Here is a 23,538-nt window from a genome sequence, read left to right as displayed (position 1 = left end):
AATGATACTGGAAAAAATATATATGAAAACGCCTTGTGTTTTATATTGAAAAAAAGTTTCTACTTTCTGTATAAGAAGTGAACAGAAAACCACCAAAGACATTAGTCTTGATATTTGTACTGGCACTGATGCAGAAAAAATTGAACACAAACAAAATAACCTTGAAATAACCTTTCTTCCCTGGACTGCTATAGTTTAGAAATTGCACTAATCCCATGGTTTTAGAAAGTTGCTCTGCCCAGTATATATACATGGGCACATACCATACACACTTACCAGCCATGTCGCACACATATGCTCCCCCAATACATACACAATGCCCACAGGGCATCTCATTCCCCCTCACACCCCAGCCCCACACACTTCTTACAAAAACTACCCGCAACTCTCACTCACTCCTCACACATAGCTCCCATGTCTCACACACAAACACCCCCACGCCTTTCCTTCCTCACGCACCCCACTTTGCTCGCTCTCTCACACACAAATTTCACTGCCCATGACCACACTCCCTTCTCTTCCACGCCTCATCCCCATCTCTCTCCACACACATCCCCACGCATGCACCCCCAGCGGCAGAGCTCCAGGCTAGCCAAAGAGCATGACTATGGTGCAAAGACTACCTGAATGTATGGTATATGAACTGCAGCCCACCACCCTCCTCCTCCCTCCGTGCTATGCACACACTGCTTCCCTCCCCCTGCCATGGAGTGGAGGCTGGTATGGTTCAGAGGAAAACAAAGGACAACCACATTGCTGGGCTGAGGGGAAGCAAAACAGGGCCCTGCAGCCTCCTGCTCTGCCAGCCCTAACAGACACATGAGTCTGCAGTAGGGTTGCCAATACTCCCGTACTACAGGGAATGTCCCTTATTTAAACAGGAAATTGCCTGTCCCATACTAAATCAGTACAAGACACCTTTTATCCTGTATTTCAACATATTAGAACTATGATCATTATACAAAGCCAGTTTCATTATTACCTTATCTTCCAGTGATCTAAAGTTTGTAAAAATTAGCCAATGTAGTAATGCAGAATCAGTCCCACAATTTACTGAACCAATGGAATTGTAGCACAGAGATTCCCAAACTATGGGGCGAGCGCAATAAGGTTATCGAGGGGCACAAAAGGCTGGAGTCAGGGTGGGACTCTGTCCAGCAAGGGAAGTGGACAGGACTCTATGCAGGTGGTCTCGGCTGCCTGGACCAGCTCCCTGCCCGCCTCACTCCCCCACTGCCGCAGCAGCCACCAACCAGCCTCGGCCGGGGATGTTGGCAGAGACTCTGTGAGCAGGGAGGCTACACCCCAGAAGTACTCACCCCACTGCCAGACAGAGCCACTTTCTGACCCTGGCCCTTTAGCACAGCTCCAGGGCACATAACCCCGTCCACTTGTCCTGCCAGACAGAGCTCAAGGGCTGGAGTCCAGCAGGGGGTCAGTACTCACCACTGTATCTTTCCACCCCACCTCCCGACCCTGGCCCTCCAGTGCTGCCCTGTTTACTTCCAGACTTGGGTCCCGACAGCCAAGACTGCTTGACTGCTTCAGGGAGGGGAAGGTTTCCTCAACTGCAGCATGGTTAGCACCCCCCATCCCCTGTGGTACTGGGCACCCCACTCCTGGTCCCCATGGGCCCAGGTTACTCTGCCCCCCAGAGGCGTGCTAAGAAAACAGTCCTGCATTTTCAAAATACAATGTTGGCAACCCTCGTCTGCACCACAAAGGCAAACACAGGCACAGGCGGCAGCAGCAGGCCCATTGGCTTCCATAGCAACGGCGGGGGGGGGGGGGCGCTGGGAGGTTTGGCGTCCAGTTGCTAAGGGAAGGAGGGGAGGCTGACAACCACTGTAACTAGGTGTGCTGGGCACAACAAGCAGCCTCCAGCAGGCCTGGGCCAAGCCAGTCTGACCTGCCAGGAGTGAAACAAAAGCCACCGTTGCTGGTGTGATGATAGGCCTCAGCAGCAGCCTCAGGCCGGCCCCATAGTGCGGGGTCAGACTGCCCCAAGAGGGGGCCCAAAATCATGGTGGTTTGGGGCCTCCCAAGTGACTTCTGACCAGGGCCACCAGAGAGAGGTTGTAGCACCAGCTTTTCTATTTTTTATTATGGCGCAGGCAAGGCAACCCCTTCCACCCCCATTCACCCTCCTCCGGCAATAAACACAGCTGCAGTATTTTGGATGGGAAAGCAGTGAGGTGAAAACAAGAGGAAAAGCCAAGAGGAAAAGCCAAAAGCATGTCGCACACGTAAGTAAACATCTCACCTGGTGGTTTGGGGAGCTTTCAGGGGATGGTTTGTTTGAAAGGCAGGATTGGAAAGAACCAGGCTCAGAAAGTTTAGTGCTGTGAGGAACCCTGGGTGTGTGTGTGTGTAAATTCACCCAGTGGAAAAAACCTAGATGTACTGTTTGTTTGTGTGTGTTTGTGTGAATTAACCCATTTGAAAAACCTGGATGGAGAGAGAGAGAGAGAGAGAGAGAGAGAGTGTAAATTAACCCAGTTGCAGAGAGAGAGAGCACGAGAGAGAGTATAAATTAACCCAGTTGCATCTCCTGCTGTGCAAGGATCCATCCTTGCTCTATGGTTACTTTGCAGTATTGCTGGTACAAGAAGCTAAGGGGGGCATTGCCACATTTTTCTAACGGAATGCTGTCGACTTGCAAATCATACTTACGTCTTTTTTTTTTTAACATATCATTGTTAAAAGTAACACCTAAAATTTACCTGAGAGGAATGAGAGAGAAAAACTTTCCCCTCCAGTTTGTTTACTTTGTTCACTTTGTGTATAGTCAGTTTCACTGTTTATCCTGTATAATTAGTCACTTTCCCTTCCTGTTTGTGTTGGTTATCAACCAGCAAGAGAGAAAAGAAAATCAAATAAAAACTATAAACAAAAAAAGAAAAAATGAAGTGGATTAGTTTTCAAGCCGAAAATATTATTTTGTATTGTTTTGTAAAAGCACTCCCAGCAATGTATTAAATATTACTGGCTGAATTTTCAAGAGTGACTAGAGATTTCAGGTGCCTCAGTTTTTAGATGCCCAACTTTAAGGGGCCTGATTTACAGGGTGTGCCTACACTTCAAGCTGGGGGGTTGATTGCCAGCTCAAGGAGACAGATTTGCGCTAGCTCCACTGGAACTAGCATGCTAATAATAGCATAGCCATGACAGCACAAGCAGCAGGAGGGGCTAGCCACCATAGTATGTATTCAACATCTGTTACAGGCACACCCTCAGGGCAGCTAGCCCCTCCTGCCCGTGTTGCCATGGCTACATTCTATTTTTAGCACTCTAGCTCTCACTAAGAGTATCCAAACTTCAACTTTTAAAATAACGAACAGGCAAAGTAAGCACTAGTTTGAACCCTTTTAGGAAGTAAAATTAAAGCTCAACTTCACTGCAGTTAATTTGAGTTATAACACAAACGTTGCCCCAGCACAAGTCCCATCAACGCACAGAAACCATTAAACTAAGGGGCGGGGATGCTTTAAACTCAAGTCCACTTGCCTGTTAGAGGGTCTAGGCTACAGCTCAAGTTAGTACAACTCATCAGCTACCAACACAATCTTTCTATGCTGCTAATTTAATTACTCTTTGCAACTGGAGTTTTATTTTGTAGAGTGGCTTCTCTCACTCAAGTTAGGCTAACTCGGGAGAAGTTAACTCAAGTGTATATATTTTGAGTTAACTTTGCCATGAAGAAATAGCCTCAGACACAATTCGTTATTGAACATTGTTTAGCTTAAATCAGGGCAGGGCAAGGTGTTACAAGGTTTCCTATACAACAGTGTTAATCGGTTCTTCCAAAATGATACACAGTCCAGCTACCACAAGGTAAGAGCTTGTACAGGTTCTATTCCAAACCAAGAAGTGAAGTTGGTGAGATAATCCAGCTACATGTACCTATGGTTAGCTGGCCCAGTCTGTGTGATCACTCCATTCAGATATACATAGGTGTGCATAGCATGGGGATGATTGATTGCAGTGTTCAGTACAATTACTCACAAGTAAACATCTGAATAATCTGCCACCTGTACACATCTGAATTAAGTGATTGCAATGCACGTTCAGTCCAAGTAACCCACAGGTGTGTGTAGTTAGATGATTGCATGTCATATGTTCAACATTTTCAAGGATGGTTGCAGTTGGGATACTCTATAAAGGGTGCAGGATGTTGTATGCGCTTAGGAAATGCTCAGCATAGCCACTAGAGTAGTTTAGAAAGTATGCTAACATTTACATACAGATATACTTTTGTTCCACACACAACAGGAGATTTTCACAGATGTGTTTGTTCCTCAACCTTTTATGTGGCTTGTAAGAGCTTGAGCAGTAACTTCTCAGCTTCCCAAGCCTCACAAAGTCAGGTCTACTGACAGCAGAGCCTGGGCAGTGCTATGAATAGCACTAACTTTTTTTTTATGGCATCTGCTACAAAAAGAACATAGTGAAGATCTTTTAAATATCATCATGATTCAACACAATCCAATTGTCATAACTGAGACTGCTGGATTGATATAAAATAGATAATTGAACTCTGAAGTTAAGACCATTTTTAGTCTCTCCCTTCCAATTCTCACAAAGCAACTAAAAGAAACCAACAGTTTATTTTACATTCCATCCAAAAAATTGCATTAAAAGAACATTGTGCAAGCTTGCAAAAATCAAATACTCAAAAATGAGGAAATACTAGACTTAAGAATGTCTTTGCAACCTTGATTTGCCCCCTCCCCCTTGCCCCCTGTGTGTACGCATTATAATACAGTATTCAATACATGATCATATACAATTTTTGTTAGGGTGGCAAATTATTTTTCTTGGTGTAGGAAGTTACTGTGAAAGTGAATCAGATTAATTGATACATTACTTAAACTACTAAGGCCTGGTCTACACTGGGGGGGGGTCGAACTAAGGTACGCAACTTCAGCTACGTGAATAGCGTAGCTGAAGTCGAACTACCTTAGTTCGAACTACTTACCCGTCCTCATGGCGCGGGATTGAAGTCCGTGGCTCCCCCGTCGACTCCGCCACCGCCATTCGCGGTGGTGGAGTTCCGGAGTCGACGGGAGCACGTTCGGAGTTCAATATATCGCGTCTAGATGAGACGCGATATATCGAACTCCAAGAAGTCGATTGCTACCCGCCGATCCGGCGGGTAGTATGGACGTACCCTTAGACTATCCAAGTATCTTTATTTTCTATTTAGTTCTAAAGTCATTACGTTGGCAACACAGTAAACTTCAAATTGTTTGGTTTAATGCAGACACTGGGCTGTATTAAAGAGGATTTCTTAAGGTGTTTGTATTTTATGAACGGGAATAGCAGTGCATGCCTTTTTTTCTTCAGAATGAAAGCTGATATTTTATTTGAGACATAAACATACATTTATAATAAGATTTGGTGGCAGAGGTTTTACTATTTCTTTTGCGCAAAAGCTAGAAGATGTATTCATATTAGATGTTGAAGATGAAATGCTTTCCATTCCAACAGCAGCTAACAAGGGTGTTAAACAGCAACTAAAGCTAGCCATTTTAAAAATCAGTAGGTCTACATAACTTGCGTCAAAGAGTTTTTAAAAAGTTGGCTGGGGAGCTCTCTGGACTATTAATGTTGATTTTCAATAAGTCATGAAACACTGGGGAAGTCCCAGAGAATGGAAGAAAGCTAGTGTTGTGCCAATATTTAAAAGGATAAACAGGGAGATTTCAGTAATGATAAGAACCTCAGCCTGATATCAGTCTCAGGCAAAATAACAGAATGGCTGATATGGGACTCAAGATTCATAGACTCATAGACTTTAAAGGTCAGAAGGGACCATTATGATCATCTAGTCTGACCTCCTGCACAATGCAGGCCACAGAATCTCACCCACCCACTCCTGTAACAAACCCTTAACTTATGTCTGAGTTATTGATGTCCTTAAATCGTGGTTTAAAAACCTCAAGGTGCAGAGAATCCTCCAGCAAGTAATCCATGCCCCATACTGCAGAGGAAGATGAAAAACCTCCAGGGCCTCTGCCAACCTGCCCTGGAGGAAAATTCCTTCCCAACCCCAAATATGGTGATCAGTTAAACCCTGAGCATGTAGGAAAGACTCATCAGCCAGCACCCAGGAAAGAATGAGCTGTAGTAACTCAGATCCCACCCCATCTGACATCCCACCACAGACCACTGGGCATATTCTTGTTACTAATAATCAAAGATCAACTGCCAAATTAATTGCCAAAATTAGGCTATCCCATCATACCATCCCCTCCATAAACTTATCAAGCTTAGTCTTGAAGCCAGATATGTCTTTTGCCCCCACTACTCCCCTTGGAAGGCTTTTCCAGAACTTCATTCCTCTAATGGTTAGAAACCTTCCTCTAATTCCAAGTCTAAACTTCCTAGTGTCCAGTTTATATCCATTTGTTCTTGGGTCCACATTGGTACTAAGCTTAAATAATTCCTCTCCCTCCCTGATATTTACCCCTCTGATATATTTATAAAGAGCAATCATATCCCCCCTCAGCCTTCTTTTGGTTAGGCTAAACAAGCCAAGCTCTTTCAGTCTCTTTTCATAAGACAGGTTTTCCTTTCCTCGGATCATCCTAATAGCCCTTCTCTGTACCTGTTCCAGTTTGAATTCATCCTTCTTAAACATGGGAGGCCAGAACTGCACACAGTATTTCAGATGAGGTCTCACCAGTGCCTTGTATAATGGTACTAACACTTCCTTATCTCTGCTGGAAATACCTTGCCTGATGCATCCTAAAACTGCATTAGCTTTTTTATCAGCCATATCACATTGGCGGCGCATAGTCATCCTGTGATCAACCAATACTCCGAGGTCCTTCTCCTCCTCTGTTACTTCCAACTGATGCGTCCCCAATTTATAACCAAAATTCTTGCTATTATTCCCTAAATGCATGACCTTGCACTTTTCACTATTACATTTCATCCTATTACTGTTACTCCAGTTTACAAGGTCATCCAGATCTTCCTGTATGATATCCCAGTCCTTCTCTGTGTTAGCAATACCTCCCAGTTTTGTGTCATCTGCAAACTTTATTAGCACATTCCCACTTTTTGTGCCAAGGTCAGTAATAAAAAGATTAAATGAAATTTCTTTGTGCTTAATTTTTGTGGTTGCCACATGTAACCTACGAGAATATGCTTGTTAAGACAAGAGTAAATGAGGAACTGAGATCTCTTGAATTAGTGTGATGACACTGTAGCTGCTAAAGAAGCATTTTGGCTGACTGAAGGATTAGATTGTTTTATAAACACGCATGAAGATATTCCTTGAGCACTTGTAGCAAATGACTTTTTTTTTAGTCAAGCATATTTCTTTCAAGAGGGATCAAGTATACTTATCAGATCAAATATTTTCATGTTGGAGTTCATTCTGTTACCATGGAAACAATTTTTATTGCCATCCTTCATGTATTCAAAGACTGTCCTGGATAATTATTAGACCTATAGAATTTGGAACAGTTTGTAGGATCCATTTAGGAGAGGGTCACTGGATTAAGGGCCACAGTCTTCTGCTTTGAAAGAAAAAAAATAAACATTGGCAGGGGAAATTTACAACTACAGTTATGCTAGAAAACAGGCCCTATTCTCATCAGTGTGAAAGGGGTTAGCATTGTATAGGAGTCTACATACATGAACCCTACGCATTAATAGGGAATGTTGGCCCCTTGCAGACTTTGGGACATCTGAGGAGAGTAGGGTGACCAGATAGCAAGTGTAAAAAAATGGGATGGGGGGGGGAAATAGGTGCCTATATAAGAAAAAGCCCCCAAAATCAGGACTGTCCCTATAAAATCGGGACATCTGGTCACCCTAGAGCAGACTGCCTGTCCTGTGTCTCCTCCCCAGCAATGGCAGTGCAGCCAGCAGTATAGCTGGACACGACTCCCCCCTCCAAGGGTTAAGAAGCTGTGTGGAGGGAGTTAATGCTGTAATAAATCTCATTACCGTGCCCAGAACAGTGCTGTGTAAATTAAGGCATCTTGGAGCTGGAGAATACAGTGGAGAACAGCTGCTCCCTAGTCTGGACCCTTTCTGGCTAGCCATATCCCGTTCATCCACTCAACACACATAATGCAATACAGGATATTTGACGTGGAGTAGCTACTGGTGGTTATGTGATGGGGATGCAGTACTACTGTCATACTGCAGAGCTGTCTTTACACACTTCTCCAGCCACAGACAACATAGGAATATTCTTCTGATTTTTCCAGGGAAATCATGCATTTGCTTCCCTCCTTGTCTCAAAGCAGAGGGCATCATATTGCCCTCAGGCTGGATAAACTGCAATGGTTAAATAAAAGGCTGCTCCTTAGAGCATTGTAAGGTAAAATTCAGCATATGGTAATCTCTTCCCCACCTAAATTACTCAAATTTCTATTCCTGCTGTTGTATTAAAATTCACCGGCACAATACCCTTCTTTGACCAAAGAAGTATCTTTTCATCAGCCTTGTGAGTTTGGGCAAGAGCAGGTGCTTGAAAGCTACTGAGGTGCAGTGTTACAGCTGGTGTTTAGTGAAGCAGGCTTCCTTGTCTTTGCTGTGGTTTCCCATTACGTTTGTGCCACACAACCTTTTATCCTGTGTTCACTCTGTTCTGCTACTGAAGAATGAAATCGGAGAAGGTAGACGTGCAAACCTGTTCCTGTTAACAATGCCAGTGTGCTGTATTTACTTCTCCCAGTGACTAGAGTCTGTCGAGCTTTATCCTCCTTTATTTTGCACCTTTGCTACTGAATCTACAGAAAATCATTAGCTGGCCGGGAAATAGTTAAGGCAATTCATGTCGTTCCACTGTATGCTCCCTCATCCTGGAATAGCTTGGGCTAAATTTAGGGATAGTGCGCAAGTTTGACCCAAAACTTTGTCCAAAGCTGGAATTGAAAGATTTTGAACAAAAGAGGTTTGGATAACGTTTTTGGAAGTCAGCTCACCTTTCATTCTCATGAGCCTCAGGAACTACTACTTCTTTCTGGGATCAAAAGCCAAAATATCCCAAGAAAGAGATTGGTGTCCTTAAGGTATCTCCAGCCCATTCAGTACTTGTGTGTCCAGCGCTGTGTGGACATGAAAAGCGGGTGAGTGTGCTTGAGGGGGCTTTTCTTCCTTTACTCTGATGTAGAAGCCTGCCAGTGGGGACCCACACTTCTGCCTGTATACACCAATCAGCAGAAGGCCACTGCACAGCGTGTGAGTTGCAACCTGCAGTTGAGTAGCAGCCCGGCTGCTGCAGTTTGCACTCCTCTGTGACAGCCAAAATATCTTCTGTGACTTCTGCTGGAGCATAGCCCCTCTGTCCTCATCATCCCCACAGAGTGGGTTGCAGCTTCCAGTAAATCAGTATCAGGGGGTAGCCATGTTAGTCTGTAGCCACAAAAACAACAAGGAGTCCGGGGGCACCTTGAAGACTAACAGATTTATTTGGGCATAAGCAAATCAGCGTGGCCCAAAGTATTTTGATCTCCCTCTGCTGGCTCTGCAGCAGAAGTTAACTAATTGTTGCTGGTTCACAAAAATTAGTTGACATAAGTCACTAAGGCCCCAGTCCTGCAAATAGTCAATGGAACAACTCCCATGCTTAATGTTAATTCTGTAAACACTTCAGCATGAATGCGGAATTGGTGCAACAAAAATAACCAGATTAATTTCAGCTTTGTTGAAAACAGCACTTAAGTTAGTTTTTCCAAATTGAAAAAGAAATGTCAGGCAGAAATGTATTGTCAGGCTTCTGAGGATACAGGAATATTAAATAAGTGTAAAATAAATTGACAGTGTTTTAAACAATTACTGTCAGTTTGACCACAAAAATGTATCTTAAATGAGTATTTTAAATGAGTAGGTCATATTTTATTCTGAGTAATCAAAGAGAAGTTCTACATAGAAGGTGCCATAGTATGGCACAAAGGCTGGATGATTAATAAAGTATTCTTGATTGACTACTAGTATCTGTACTTTGTTCACTCTCTCCGGGAGCATAGAGAGCTGAAGGGACACAGTGATCAGAAAGGCAGGACTCTCTTTTACTCCAAAGCCATAAGAGCTGCCAGAATGCACTATAGGGCCTTTGGAATTAAGTGAGTGTATATGTTTTTCTCATCCCATTACTCAGTGTTGCTTATTTTCCCCTGTAACATTCCATGCTTTTCAGCTGCTTTGGCAATCAGCAGTACTGCTTATACTGTGTGTGTGTGTGTGTGTGTGTGTGTGTGTGTGTGTGTGTGTGTGTGTGTGTGTGTGTGTGTGTGTGTGTGTGTATATATATATATATATATACACACACAGTGCACAGGAGGTTAACTTTAAGAACCTGGGCTCTTGCCCTCCTCTGAATTTCATCCTCTAATGTTGGAAGTATGAAAATTATACTCAGTTGCATTAATTCACACACACACACTTAATATAGAGTAGGTTAGACCTCCAAATACTCATCCTTCCTGCATCTCCCTCATCTCTTGAATCACACTTTCAAAATTTGAATGCAGTCATTTACACTCTTTATAGTTAACTGCAATTGCTACTACTTCTGCCGCTGATTCCTACAACTACTGAGTAAGCATGTTGGATGCCCCAGGAACAATTATAGACCTTCGTTCTGAAAACACTCATGCACATTGTGACGTTCTATACCTTGGGGGAGCATGCTGTAACCTCCATATTCCTCATTTTCATATAATCCTGATCTTACGTATAAAACATGCCTTGTAAGGTAACAGAGGAAAAGTTATGATCTGCTAAAAGTCATTTCTCTATCCATATATGTATATCATTAATGCATATAAAGTTGTGAGAATTGTGTAGTATGGTTGTCACTAAAACATGCTGTAAATTGAGGGAATCAGCCAGATATTAGTTCCCCAGAAGCAACAGCAAGGAAAGTAACCAACGCCCAGGCGGGATGTCAAACAACCCATCAACAGCCATTGTCCAGAAAGGGAGCTACAATGCAATGACTCACCTGCATGTGGCCACACCGGGGGAATTGCTCAACCTTGCATGGAGAGACTCCATAATGCTCACCTGACTCTGGGGGGGAGGGGGCAGAGCCAAGGGGGAGGAAAGGACATAATAAAAGGAAGAGATGTTTGCCATGCTCTTCCTCTCTCTTCCACCTACATATACAGACACCACGACACCAAGTGACTGAAGCACTGATCAAAGGGGAGAGCCTGGCTAAAAAGCCACCAGCCAGCCTGTGGTGAGAAGCATCTAAGTTTGTGAGGGCACTGAAAGTGTTAAGATCAGCTTAGAATGTGCTTTGCTTTTATTTCATTTGACCAAATCTGATGCGTTATGTTTTGACTTATAATCACTTAAAATCTATCTTTATAGTTAATAAATCTGTTTGTTTATTCTACCTGAAGCAGTGCGTTTGGTTTGAAGTGTGTCAGGGGCTCCCCTTGGGATAACAAGCCTGATACCTATCAATTTCTTTGTTAAATTGATGAACTCATATAAGCTTGCAGTGTCCAGCAGGTATAACTGGACACTGCAAGAGGGAGGTTCTTAGGGTTGTGTCTGGGCCCGGAGAGATTGGCTAGTGTCATTCGTTTGCAAGTAGCCGGGAGCAGCTTACATGGCAGAGACTGCGCGTGAACAGCCCAGGAGTGGGGGTTCTCACAGCAGAGCAGGGTAAGGCTGGCTCCCAGAGTCAAGGATTGGAGTCACATAGAAGGTCACTGGTCCAGATAACACCAGAGGAGAACATCACACACATATTTAATTTTACTACCATGCGTAGCCTTATTGAATTCAGTGGGACTACCTGTGATAGTAACATTAAGCGTGGGCATGAGTATTAGCAGGATCAGGGTCATAATCATGATCTTCACCCTAATGGGTTAAATCCACTTCTGATGTAACTTCACACACTAGTACATATGACCCTAATGACCATTGCCTAATATCGAAGGAAAGGAAGCCAGTCTTCATGATGTCTTGATGACAGTTCCTAGTGTACATCACAACTAGCAGAGACTTTCCTTTAAGATTAATAGAAAAGTCAGCAGTCAGGATTTTGTTTCACTCTTTCCTTGGTGGCTGGAAGCCATTTTTGCCCACAGGTCCCTCTTTCTCTAGAAGACAGGGGTGTGGTGCCCTTTCACGCTCGTGGGAAGGAAACCGTAGCAAATGGGCAAAATGAAAAGTGAGTGAAGGGCCCTATGCTGCCTGGTTAGTAAGGTGGGGAGGGCTGAAGGGCCTCACTCCCCTCCTATGGTCCCTGGGCTGGGGCCAGGCACTCCCCTCAGCACACAGGGAGCATTAGCCACTCTGACAGAGGAGCAGAGACTGTAGAAACTAATGGAGACTGCAGTGGTCATGCCCCATTTGTGCCCCTAGGCGCTCAGGAGGAGACTGTGCCTCTCAGAAACACAATTGTTCCTGGAGTTGCCCTTGTGGTGCAGCAGCGCAGCAAGGGCCACACATTCAGGCACCTTTGAGCCCTAAGGCTACTGCACTTACTGCACCTATGGACCAGTATGGCCTTAATCACTGAATGTTTACGTGAGAATTTGAACCTCTATAATCAGGTCTAGCAACATCTGGCCATGTGTTTACTTGTTCGTTTTATCAAACTAATATAGGATATGAGACACTTAAAATGCACTTCCTCCATCACTGCCCGAACAAGTAGTGGCCATTCTGGTGATGGGTCAGCTGGCTCCCTGTCTTAAGCACTAGGGGCCAGATCCTCACATGGTGCATGCTGACTTACACCATGTGAGCATCTGCCCGGGGTTGTTTTGATGTCATTCTTTTCCCTCCTTTTTCTTTTCCTTAATGTTTTGTACTTTATTTCCCCCCCCCCCCCCGCTTTTCCCATCCTTTATTTAGATTGAATGTTAATGCTGGAAAAACAGACAAATGTCATGATCTCCACAGACCTGAAACCGAGCCATAACAACATGCTTGCAGTAATTTGTCATTATCTTACACTTATCTGATACTATTTTGCCTTACGTTAACATGCTTTAATTAAAAAAAAAATGATTCAAAAATATAAAAAGAAACTGAATATTAGCTGGTGCAATGGGAGAACACTTGGTGTTCTCCCGAGACTAGGGAGAGAGAAAGAGGTTATTGTAAAATGGAGTGGACAGTTGTATGGGCAGTTCTGGTTGCACTGATGCCTATTGTCAGCTCTGAAACAACTTGCATTTGAAATGTTCTAGCCTGAGGATACCCACTGTTCATAAATCAAGCCTGTAGTTGGGGTACAGCCTATAGGGCCAGACAGCCTCAAAGATTTATAACCTCCCCACTGCAAAATTGTTTCTAGATACACACAGCTAGGAAAGTACAATAGCGTATTGTGTTCTTCTGTGCTGGAGTACCCCATGAGTCTCGTTGGTTTCCGTTCATCTGAGTCCCCAATTCTAAGAAAGTGTACAAAACCCCATTGATCAATTGGCTGAGCTGTCAGGGCACAGCTAATGGCGTTCTTGCTTGTGCCAATCTTTCATACCCCAGTGGTTTTATTTTGTTTATCTCTTGCACCTGGGTTAATTGCTGCAATCTACTGAGTCAGTTGGTGCAATGGGATATAAATGAAGTAGGAAGAAAGGGGGAAAGATCTGGGTGGGCTGTTAATACATTAAGAAGAGCAGGGCCAGCTGCATCCTGCTGAAGCTGAAAAGTATAGTATACACTTTAAAAAAATTAAAGCATGTAAATTCAATAGCAGGCTCAGATTGTTAATATTTTTGCTGAGCATTCTAGTCAGTCAGAACATCCCCATCAATATCCCGAAGAAATAAACAAATACATCGAGCTCAAGCCACTATGTCCAAGATGAGAAACCTTACTGCAAAATTATCCTGCCATCTCCATAGCCTCATTACAATTGCAAGTATATCATTCAGTATTATAAAATGCATAGGCATGAGGGAACAATATGATTGGCTTACGAAGATTCCAACCCATACACTTATGGATGACAATCACATCGGTTGCAGCTGCTTGGCCTCTTCATCACAACAGAAAATTAATATGCAACTGCATTCTCAGTCTGAATCAGACCAGCAAGATAACTGGTACAAAATAGCTCTATAAAATGTAGCAGACATAATTCAACTGAATGTGTTAATAATCCTCCTGCCAGGTGCCAGTGACAGCAACAAGGGCTAGGTTCAATGTATCTAAGGTACATTGATATATGACTCGAATCCCACCCAGAGCAGGACTCTTGTTTCTGGGTCTGGGAAATAAAAATAAAGCTTCCCTTGTCACGCTTACAGGAAGTTTTTTCCCCCACTCACAAGCGCTCGAAAGTCATTCAGAAATATGGAACAAATCTTTAATTTGGAGAGAAAGGTGAAACAACCAAAAGAAACATGAAACAAAACAGTGATGTATATTTATATATGAGAAACTGAACAACCCAAATTAATACACCAAGAGTTTGGTCATCTCCCAGTCCAGCTTATGGAGCTCCAGAATCCTGTATCACCACAGACTCCACCCACCAAAAACCCCACTCACAGTTGAGTTAGTCTCAGTGGTAACCAAAGGATATCCAAGGGCGGCTCTCCTCTGCTTGTCAGCTCTAGACCTCAGAGAACTATTCTGCCAGCTCTGACACCAATGAGCAGCAACTTAGTCCAGTCCAGTGCTTCCAGGTCTGCCTCCACCAGCTGAGTGAGCTGGGACACTGTGAAGTCAGCTCATTATTGCCACCACTGGTCTGGTCAGGACTTCCTGTGGAACCAACTCTACTCTGCTGCTGCCAGTGAGGCCTTTGCATAGAGCCAGCTCTAGTTCTCCATCATTATTGATACAGACAGACCTCTCTATGGAGTTTTTCACTGAGGTTAAGGAACCGCCACACAGGGAACACAGAGCAGAACTGGACCCTAGGATAAAACCCCTATTCTCTAGATCAGAGTTCTTCAAGACAAAACTTGCTATTTCTTTTTTGAGGCCAAGCTTTGTTATCCAACCAAAGTCTGTTTCTTGTTCAGTCAGGGTGATTCCTCACCCCTGGCATATCTTTCACAGTTCTATGTCCCTTCATGAGTGCAGCACTGGCAACAACCTATTATCACCTTTACACATGAAAACAAACATTTCCAACCAAAAGAACAAAAACATAGGTGGAATTATGAGTAAACAATATTACAATTCATGTAAATGAAGTTAGCCAGAGCTGGATTTTCCACTTCTCCCCAACAGAGGGAGCAGAGAACTCCATCCTTCTAGGTTTTCTAGCCAGGATGCTAGCTTTAGTTTTTGGATGAAATAAAACTGTACTTTCAGCTTTAGATACAAAATCTCCTCAGTATTCTGAGGGAGTCAGGTCTGGTTTTTTAAGTTGCCGCTTCTCCTTAAATAACAAGGTTTAAATCTGTAAGGTATTTGTATTACAGTAACTCAGAGGCCCCATCCACATAGTGAGAGGCAGTCTCTGCCCTGAAGAGAAAACAGTGTAAACAAGACAGATAAAAACAGTATTATTAACCCCATTTTGCATATTGGGAACTGAAGCACAGGAAGCTTAAGTAACTTGACCAATGTCACACAGAAAGTCTGTGACAGAGCCAGGAACTGATGCATATCCCGAGTCCCAGCCCATGGTCTTAAGCACAAAACTATACATTCTGTCATCTGAGGTCCTTTCTCACATTATTTTCCTACTTTACTAGCTGTCATGCATCAGTATTTGAGAGACTGAGGATGAACAGTGAAAGCAGAGTTCCAACCCTTTTTACATGGCAGTTCCTTTCTTAGTTCAGGATTTCCAGCATGGCTGTGAGACTGAGTGCTCTTTTTAAAATACCTCTTTAACCATTCCTATGTTCCAATTTCCATCTTACAGTAGCATATTCCAATACACTCTATGTTGCCACTGTAAAAAGAAAAAAAAACTAGTTCTGATATAGCACTTTCATCAGTACAGCCCAAAGCACTTTTCAAAGGGAAGTAAGTATCATTATGCCCATTTTACAGCTAGAGAAATTGACGCATGGTGAGGTGAAGTAATTTGCCCAAAGTCACCCAGTAGGCCAGCGGCAGAGCTGGGACTAGAACTCACACACTTATCTTCTAGGCCACACTACCTTCCTTGATCCCCCCTGAAACTGTACAGACTCACCCCTGCGGCATCTCCTGCTGGTACCTTCTGGGAATTAGCTTCCTGCCATCAGAGCGCCCTCTGCAGGCTGGTGTCCTGCTTTTCCTGGGCCCCGTGTCGCTCCCGGACCCAGTGCCCCTTGCACACCGGGGTACTGCCCCCTGGCAGTACACCCCTCAGTCTCAGGGTCTTCCCTCCCGGAGAACCCCCCACCCACGATCCCTGCCTCGCCTCAGTCATAGGCTACTGCCAGTCACCAACTAGCCCCTGCTCCCTGAGGCAGACTGCAGTATAAGCCACTCATCACAGGCAAGGCTAGGTTTGGACCTGCTGCCTCTACCTATAGCGGAGCTGCCCCTCTGCAGCCCTAGTATCCTCTAGTGGGCCCTTACCTCAGCCTGCAGCCTCGGGCTCTGCTAGGCTGGAGCTCCCCAGCTCCCTGGCCCTTCCCCAGCCCTGCTCCACCCTCGGTACCTCAGCTCCCCCGGCAGCCTGGTCCCTCCCTCTCCAAAGGCTAGAGAGAGAGTGTGTGTGCTCCTAGACCACTGCCCTCTTATAAGGGCCAGCTGAGGCTGCTTCCCCACTCAGCCTGGGGACTGCTTGCTCCCAGCCACTGCCCTCTCCAGGGCTGGTTTAAGCCCTTTAAGGCTAGAACGGGTCACCACCCCGCTACACCCCCACAATCATTGCTGTTGCAGCTAGCCTGGAAAGGCTGGATTGTAAGAGAAGCCTGCTGTTATTGTCACAGCCTGTGGAAATACCAGCAATTCCTTGCAGAACCGACAATTTCCAAGATGCAGGTGATATAACTTCCATGTCCACATTTTGCATCATATTGCCAATGAAAAAAACATCACCATCATTGTAACCTTTAAACTCCTTTTTGATGCTACTGCAGGCCAGTTCCTGGCAGGAGAATAAAAAGGGGATCCTAACATTTTATTTTTTTAAATTGCAACCACTGGACATTGAATCATGCAATAAGGGTTGTGACGCCTAACGTACATGCCTTAGGTTCTGATCCCGCATTGCCTTCAGTGGGGTTTCACATAGGCACAGGGATCTGCCTATGCAGAGCTCGTTGCTCGACAGGAGCTGTCGTTACAACTATATTTTGTGATGAACTCCAACAATTTCTAACTTTTTTATGTTATTAAAGCATAATTTTAAAACTCCTATTTCCACACCTGTTTTACTAGCAGAGACAATAAAAAAGAGCTATGGTTTAATTAAGTAATCATAGAATCATAGAATCATAGATTATTAGGGTTGGAAGGGACCAACCCTAATGAAATACATAAACTCTGCTTTAAAATACATTTTAGCTAAGTTTTTTAAATCTTTTTGGAATTAAAATGCACTTCAGTGCTTGCATTTGCAAGATATCCATACTTCTGGAGTCTTGGAGACACTCAGTAACTGTGCATCCACTTGTGTGCTAATCAATGCTTATATCTGCAGCTAAGATATTCTTTTCTCCTTTCAATTAGCACTTATAATAAGATGTGGGCAGAAGCCCAAGAAGCCCTCAACGGTCTGCTCCAGAGGGAAATAGAAGATAAGTCCCTAAAGCCACAGAAGGATCGCATAACAGTATTCCAGACTTTAGCCACCTTCTACATCAAATATGTGCAAATTTTCTGTAACTTGGAGACTGTCTACGACCAGATCGTTCACCCACAAAAACGGTTAGTGATTCGGCAAGTGCTGGAGGGAGTGATGGGCCGTATCCTGGAGCTGAAGAATGAAATGGTGGAGCTGGAGAACTCAGAGTTTCATTACTTTGATGATATCCTGCAAGATCTTAAGCTGTCCCCTGTAGGTATACTTTTATCATAAGCAAGTTAGAAATATATTTTATATATTCTATAGTCTAATGTAAATCTGTTGATGTCACTGAATCTGTGCTGATTTACTCTATCTGAGGATCTAGCCTAGTATTTACCAGAAAGTCAATACTATTTAACTGTACTGGGCTAAATTCTCTGTTGGTGTAAATTGGCAGAGCACCATTTATTTCAATGAAACTGCCCCAATTTACATCAGCAGAGAACTTGGCCTACTATATGCTCACTAGTTTACTGCATAGTCACTATTTATGTTAAAAATAACTATACAGAATATATTCATTCTACAGTGAGCCTTTCACACGGGAGCAAGCTTTTCAAAATGAATCGGCTTGATCAATATATTATATCTCAGTATGTCTGTAATACTACCAAAGATGTATAGTTTTTAATAAAGGTGATCTCCTTTAAGTCTGACTTGTTCTACTTGGTCCTCATGCTAGAATAAGTCAGCTTCGATGTTACTAATGGTAACATTGCAAATCCACCATGATTTTACTCTAGGATCACATAGGATGGTCCACTCAGGACCAAGCCACAGTCAATATCAGACTGCGGTTTGATTTGCCTTTTGCTTCAAGGTGAATCAGTTTGACCTCATGGCTCTCTCAGAGGTTACAAATAAAACTAGGTGGAGAATAGACTGGCCCTGTGGTTAGTTCTCCACACTGCCACCTGAGAAACTTTAGTCTGCCCTCTCATTGCAAGGCAGGAAGGGGCTGGGACCACATTCAGTGTCTAGGGAAAAGGATTGCCTTGTAATAACCCTTCTATCCAATTTAGGAGCAGCTGTCTGAAGGACATCCCAACTAAACCTCAACCCTAGTAAATACAGTAGAGCCTCAGAGTTATGGACACCTTAGGAATGGAGGTTGTCCATAACTCTGAAATGTTCGTAACTCTGAACAAAGCGCAGCTCGAGATCCAGCCAGGATTCAGTTCCCTACTCAGCCCCAGCATGAATTTGCAAGCGTGTTCTCCTCTAGGCCGGGGGGGGGGCGTGAAAACAGCATGTCCCACTCCCAGCTGGGGGGCTGGGGGTAAAAACAACGCACCCCCCACCCAGCGAGGAGGAGAGGGGCAAAAGCTGCACAGACCCCAGCGCTGCTCCTGTTCTGCAGCCCAGATGTGCCTACCTTTAAGAAGCAATACAGACACAGTACAGTACTTGCTTTTTTGTTTTGTTTTGTGTCTCTGCTGCTGCCTGATTGGTTACTTCTGGTTTCACATGGTGTCGGTCAGTCCATAACTCTAGTGCTTGTATCTCTGAGGTCCTACTGTATGGCCATAATATGGCTCCTTGAAGGTTGAGGGTATTAAAAAACAGATGAGAAATAATGGTGATTTGACTGATAATTCCTTTTGTTTCTGACAACTCTACCTGTTGTCAAAGTTGGGTACTGTAGGTAACAGCTTCTCTAATGAAAAAGTAAACAAAGTTGTTGTTTAAATGATTACTATTTCCTGGATCCTGGTTATAATGTGAAAGAAATTGCCTAGTGGTATCTTAATATATTATAGAATTAGTTCTTCAGTTTTTAGAAATGAAACGTATTGCGGCTTTTAACTGATTTTGACATATAAATATGTATAGTACAGTGATTGCCACTTATTTCAATCAACCATCTTTCTGCTATTTTATTCATAGCAGAGAACTATTTTGACCATCAGAATACATATTGGAGAATAAGTTGTACTTGCCATTAAGGAGTGCTAGTGATAGCTTACTCTTGGAAGAATTGCCTCTATTCATAAGCAAGGTTCTAACAATCAGTTGTGCTACTCAGTAGTGCCTTGACTTCTACTAATTCATAGATCTTTTGGGGGTTCTTCTTTCTCTGCATGTCTCTCAAAGAAGCCCTCTTCTTTCACTTCTCTGCATCAGGGAGTAATACTATAAGAAAACAAGCAATGGAAATGTGAGACAGTTGTGATTTTTATCATCGAATCATCGAATCATAGAATATCAGGGTTGGAAGGGACCTCAGGAGGTCATCTAGTCCAACCCCCTGCTCAAAGCAGGACCAATCCACATCTAAATCATCCCAGCCAGGGCTTTGTCAAGCCTGACCTTAAAAACCTCTAAGGAAGGAGAGTCCACCACCACCCTAGGTAACCCAGTCCAGTGTTTCACCACCCTCCTAGTGAAAAAGTTTTTCCTAATATCCAACCTAAACCTCCCACACTGCAACTTGAGACCATTACTCCTTGTTCTGTCATCTGGTACCACTGAGAACAGTCTAGATCCATCCTCTTTGGAACCCCCTTTCAGGTAGTTGAAAGCAGTTATCAAATCCCCCCTAATTCTTCTCTTCTGCAGACTAAACAATCCCAGTTCCCTTACCTCTACTCATAAGTCATGTTTTGTTCCCCTCCGCCAGACTCTTTCCAATTTTTCCACATCCTTTTTGTAGCATGAGGCCCAAAACGGGACACAGTACTCCAGATGAGGCCTCATCAATGTCAAATAGAGGGGAATGATCACGTCCCTCGATCTGCTGGCAATGCCCCTACTTATAAAGCCCAAATTACAGTTAGCCTTCTTGGCAACAAGGGCACACTGTCAACTCATATCCAGCTTCTCCTCCACTGTAACCCCTAGGTCCTATTCTTCAGAACTGCTGCCTAGCCACTTGGTCCCTAGTCTGTAGCAGTGCATGGGATTCTTCCATCCAAAGTGCAGGACTCTGCACTTGTCTTTGCTGAATCTCATCAGATTTCTTTTGGCCCAGTCCTCTAATTTGTCTAGGTCCCTCTGTATCCTATCCCTACCCTCCAGCGTATCTACCACTCCTCCCAGTTTAGTGCCATCCATGAACTTGCTGAGGGTGCAATCTATCCCATCATCCAGTTCATTAATGAAGCTTTTGAACAAAACCGGCCCCAGGACTGACCCCTGGGGCACTTCGCTTGATACCAGCTTCCAACTAGACATCAAGCCATTGATCACTACCTGTTGAGCCCGATGATCTAGCCAGCTTTCTATCCACCTTATAATCCATTCATCCAGCCCATACTTCTTTAACTTGCCGGCAAGAATACTGTGGGAGACAGTATCAAAAGCTTTGCTAAATAATAACATGTCCACTGCTTTCTCGTCATCCACAGACCCAGTTATCTCCTCATAGAAGGCAATTAGGTTAGTCAGGCATGACTTGCCCTTGGTGAATCCATGCTGACTGTTCCTGATCACTTTCCTCTCCTCTAAGTGCTTCAGAATTGATTCCTTGAGGACCTGCTCCATGATTTTTCCAGGGACTGAGATGAGGCTGACTGGCCTGTAGTTCCCCAGATCCTCCTTCTTCCCTTTTTTAAAGATGGGCACTACAGTAGCCTTTTTCCAGTCATCCAGGACCTCCCCCAATCACCATGAGTTTTCAAAGATAATGGCCAATAGCTCCGCAATCACATCCGCCAGCTCCTTTAGCACCCTCGGAAGTAGCGCATCTGGCCCCATGGACTTGTGCTCATCCAACTTTTCTAAATAGTCCTGAACCACTTCTTTCTCCACAGAAGGCTGGTCACCTCCTCCCCATGCTGTGCTACCCAGTGCAGCAGTCTAGGAGCTGACCTTGTTCGTGAAGACAGGCAAAAAATGATATTGAGTACATTAGCTTTTTCCACATCCTCTGTCACTAGTTTGCCTCCCTCATTCAGTAAGGGGCCCACACTTTCCTTGACTTTCTTCTTGTTGCTAACATACCTGAAAAACCCTTCTTGTTACTCTTAACATCTCTTGCTAGCTGCAACCCCAAGTGTGATTTGGCCTTTCTGATTTCACTCCTGCATGCCTGAGCAATATTTTTAGACTCCTCCCTGATCATTTGTCCAATCTTCCACTTCTTGTAAGCTTCTTTTTTGTATTTAAAATCAGCAAGGACTTCACTGTTAAGCCAAGCTGGTCGCCTGCCATATTTACTATTCTTTCTACTCATTGGGATGGTTTGTTCCTGCAACCTCAATAAGGATTCTTTAAAATACAGCCAGCTCTCCTGGACTGCTTTCCCCCTCATATTATTCTCCCAGGGGATACTGCCCATCAGTTCCCTGAGGGAGTCAAAGTCTGCTTTTCTGAAGTCCAGGGTCCATATTCTGCTGTTCTCCTTTCTTTCTTGTGTCAGGATCCTGAACTTTATCATCTCATGCTCACATACTCATCTTATGATCAGGGCGGCTCCAGGCCCCAGCATGCCAAGCGCGTGCTTGGGGCAGCAAGCCATGGGGGGCGCTCTGCCAGCGCCGTGAGGGCAGCAGGCAGGCTGCCTTCGGCGGCTTGCCTGCGGAGGGTCCGCTGGTCCCGCGGCTTCGGCGGACCTCCCGCAGGCGTGCCTAGAGCCGCCCCTGCTTATGATACAAGTGAGTAAAGGCAAACTCTTGGGTAGACATTTCCAATCATTCTTGATTCTGAGAGGTGATTAGATACGACAGGGATAGGCACCTTAGAAATACTGAAGAGGCTAGATAATTAATCTTGTCTTAATTCCTTGTAATAATAACAATGCAATACAGCTGATTTGTTTTCCAAGATGTTGATTAAATAATGTGGGAGGATCATACTAATGAGGTTATTAAATTCAGAGGAAATCACTGTCTGTACATTTTTATATACCAGCAAACTCTGAAATGTTCAAAATATTGCACAATTTTTAAAAAATGCTGTGGAAACCTGTATGAAACCGGGTGGGGATGATTCAGAAACTGGATTGATTTTTTGTTGTTGATTTAGACCTTGAGTAATTGCAAAGTAATAGCACAGCAGCTGTTACATAGGTCAAGTCACACAACACTCCTGGAAATTCAAGAATCTTTAGGCCAACTTAATTAGTCTGTAAAGGAAAGGTGTTAAGGTAATAAGCAACATGGTTTTAAATACAGCTCTAACAGTGTACCATGAATATTTCTCTCCCCTAGGAACACATAGAAATCCCTATCCCAAGGTATTTTATTAAGGAGAAGCTGAAGGTGCTGAGAGAGAGGGAGAAAATCCTTGCTCAGATTTTAATTAATTCTGGATTGCAAGACATCAAACCGGTTAGTATACAAGGGGCACTGTAATTATCCAGTCATCTGCCTACCCTTTTATCTTGTAACTGAACATGTTTTCACACATTTGAGTGAAGCAGAGACATTTTCCCCATACCAATCTATAATGAAACATTGAAGTGAGAAATATTTTTGTAGTATATATTTAATCAAACTGCATTGACAGGCGAATCACAACTGGAAAGAGACGTAATGTACATTTCCACCAGGAATGAATGTCTTCAATCTGAGCAATATTAACAATGGTAACTCTGCAAAATAATCTGGCTTCATTTTATGTTGTGAAAATAATAGAAGGGCAGCATTATGGCTCCAGTTCAGCAGGGTACTTAAGCATGTGGCTAACTTTTATTGCACAAGTAGTCCCACTGATTTCAGCTTAGGTACATGCTTAAGTACCGTGCTGAGTCTGGGTCCATAACAAGAACAGAAATCACAGTTAAGATTGCATAAGTATCATAGAATCATAGAATCTCAGGGTTGGAAGGGACCTCAGGAGGTCATCTAGTCCAACCCCCTGCTCAAAGTATTAGCATTCTAACCTCCCATTTTCAATTGTTGATAATA

At 43.7% G+C, this 23,538-nt stretch overlaps 1 protein-coding gene across 3 annotated transcripts in view; it reads left to right on the top strand.

The window, feature by feature from the left end:
• The first annotated feature begins 1,835 nt into the window (after positions 1 to 1,835).
• Positions 1,836 to 23,538, top strand: part of IQCA1 (IQ motif containing with AAA domain 1) — a 155,522-nt gene continuing 133,819 nt past the window's right edge. For all 3 annotated transcript variants that reach the window (XM_039495970.1, XM_039495972.1, XM_039495971.1), the window contains exons 1-3: positions 1,836 to 2,246; positions 17,572 to 17,899; positions 22,840 to 22,959. In XM_039495970.1, coding sequence (XP_039351904.1) covers positions 2,236 to 2,246; positions 17,572 to 17,899; positions 22,840 to 22,959 — 459 coding nt within the window. In that variant the 5' untranslated portion in view covers positions 1,836 to 2,235. The remainder of the gene's footprint in view (positions 2,247 to 17,571; positions 17,900 to 22,839; positions 22,960 to 23,538) is intronic.

This window comes from Mauremys reevesii, linkage group 11 (assembly GCF_016161935.1).
Source record: "Mauremys reevesii isolate NIE-2019 linkage group 11, ASM1616193v1, whole genome shotgun sequence".
Classification (NCBI taxonomy): domain Eukaryota; kingdom Metazoa; phylum Chordata; order Testudines; family Geoemydidae; genus Mauremys; species Mauremys reevesii.
The sequence above is the reverse complement of the archived record's forward strand: the minus strand, read 5'-3'. Positions and strand labels throughout refer to the sequence as shown.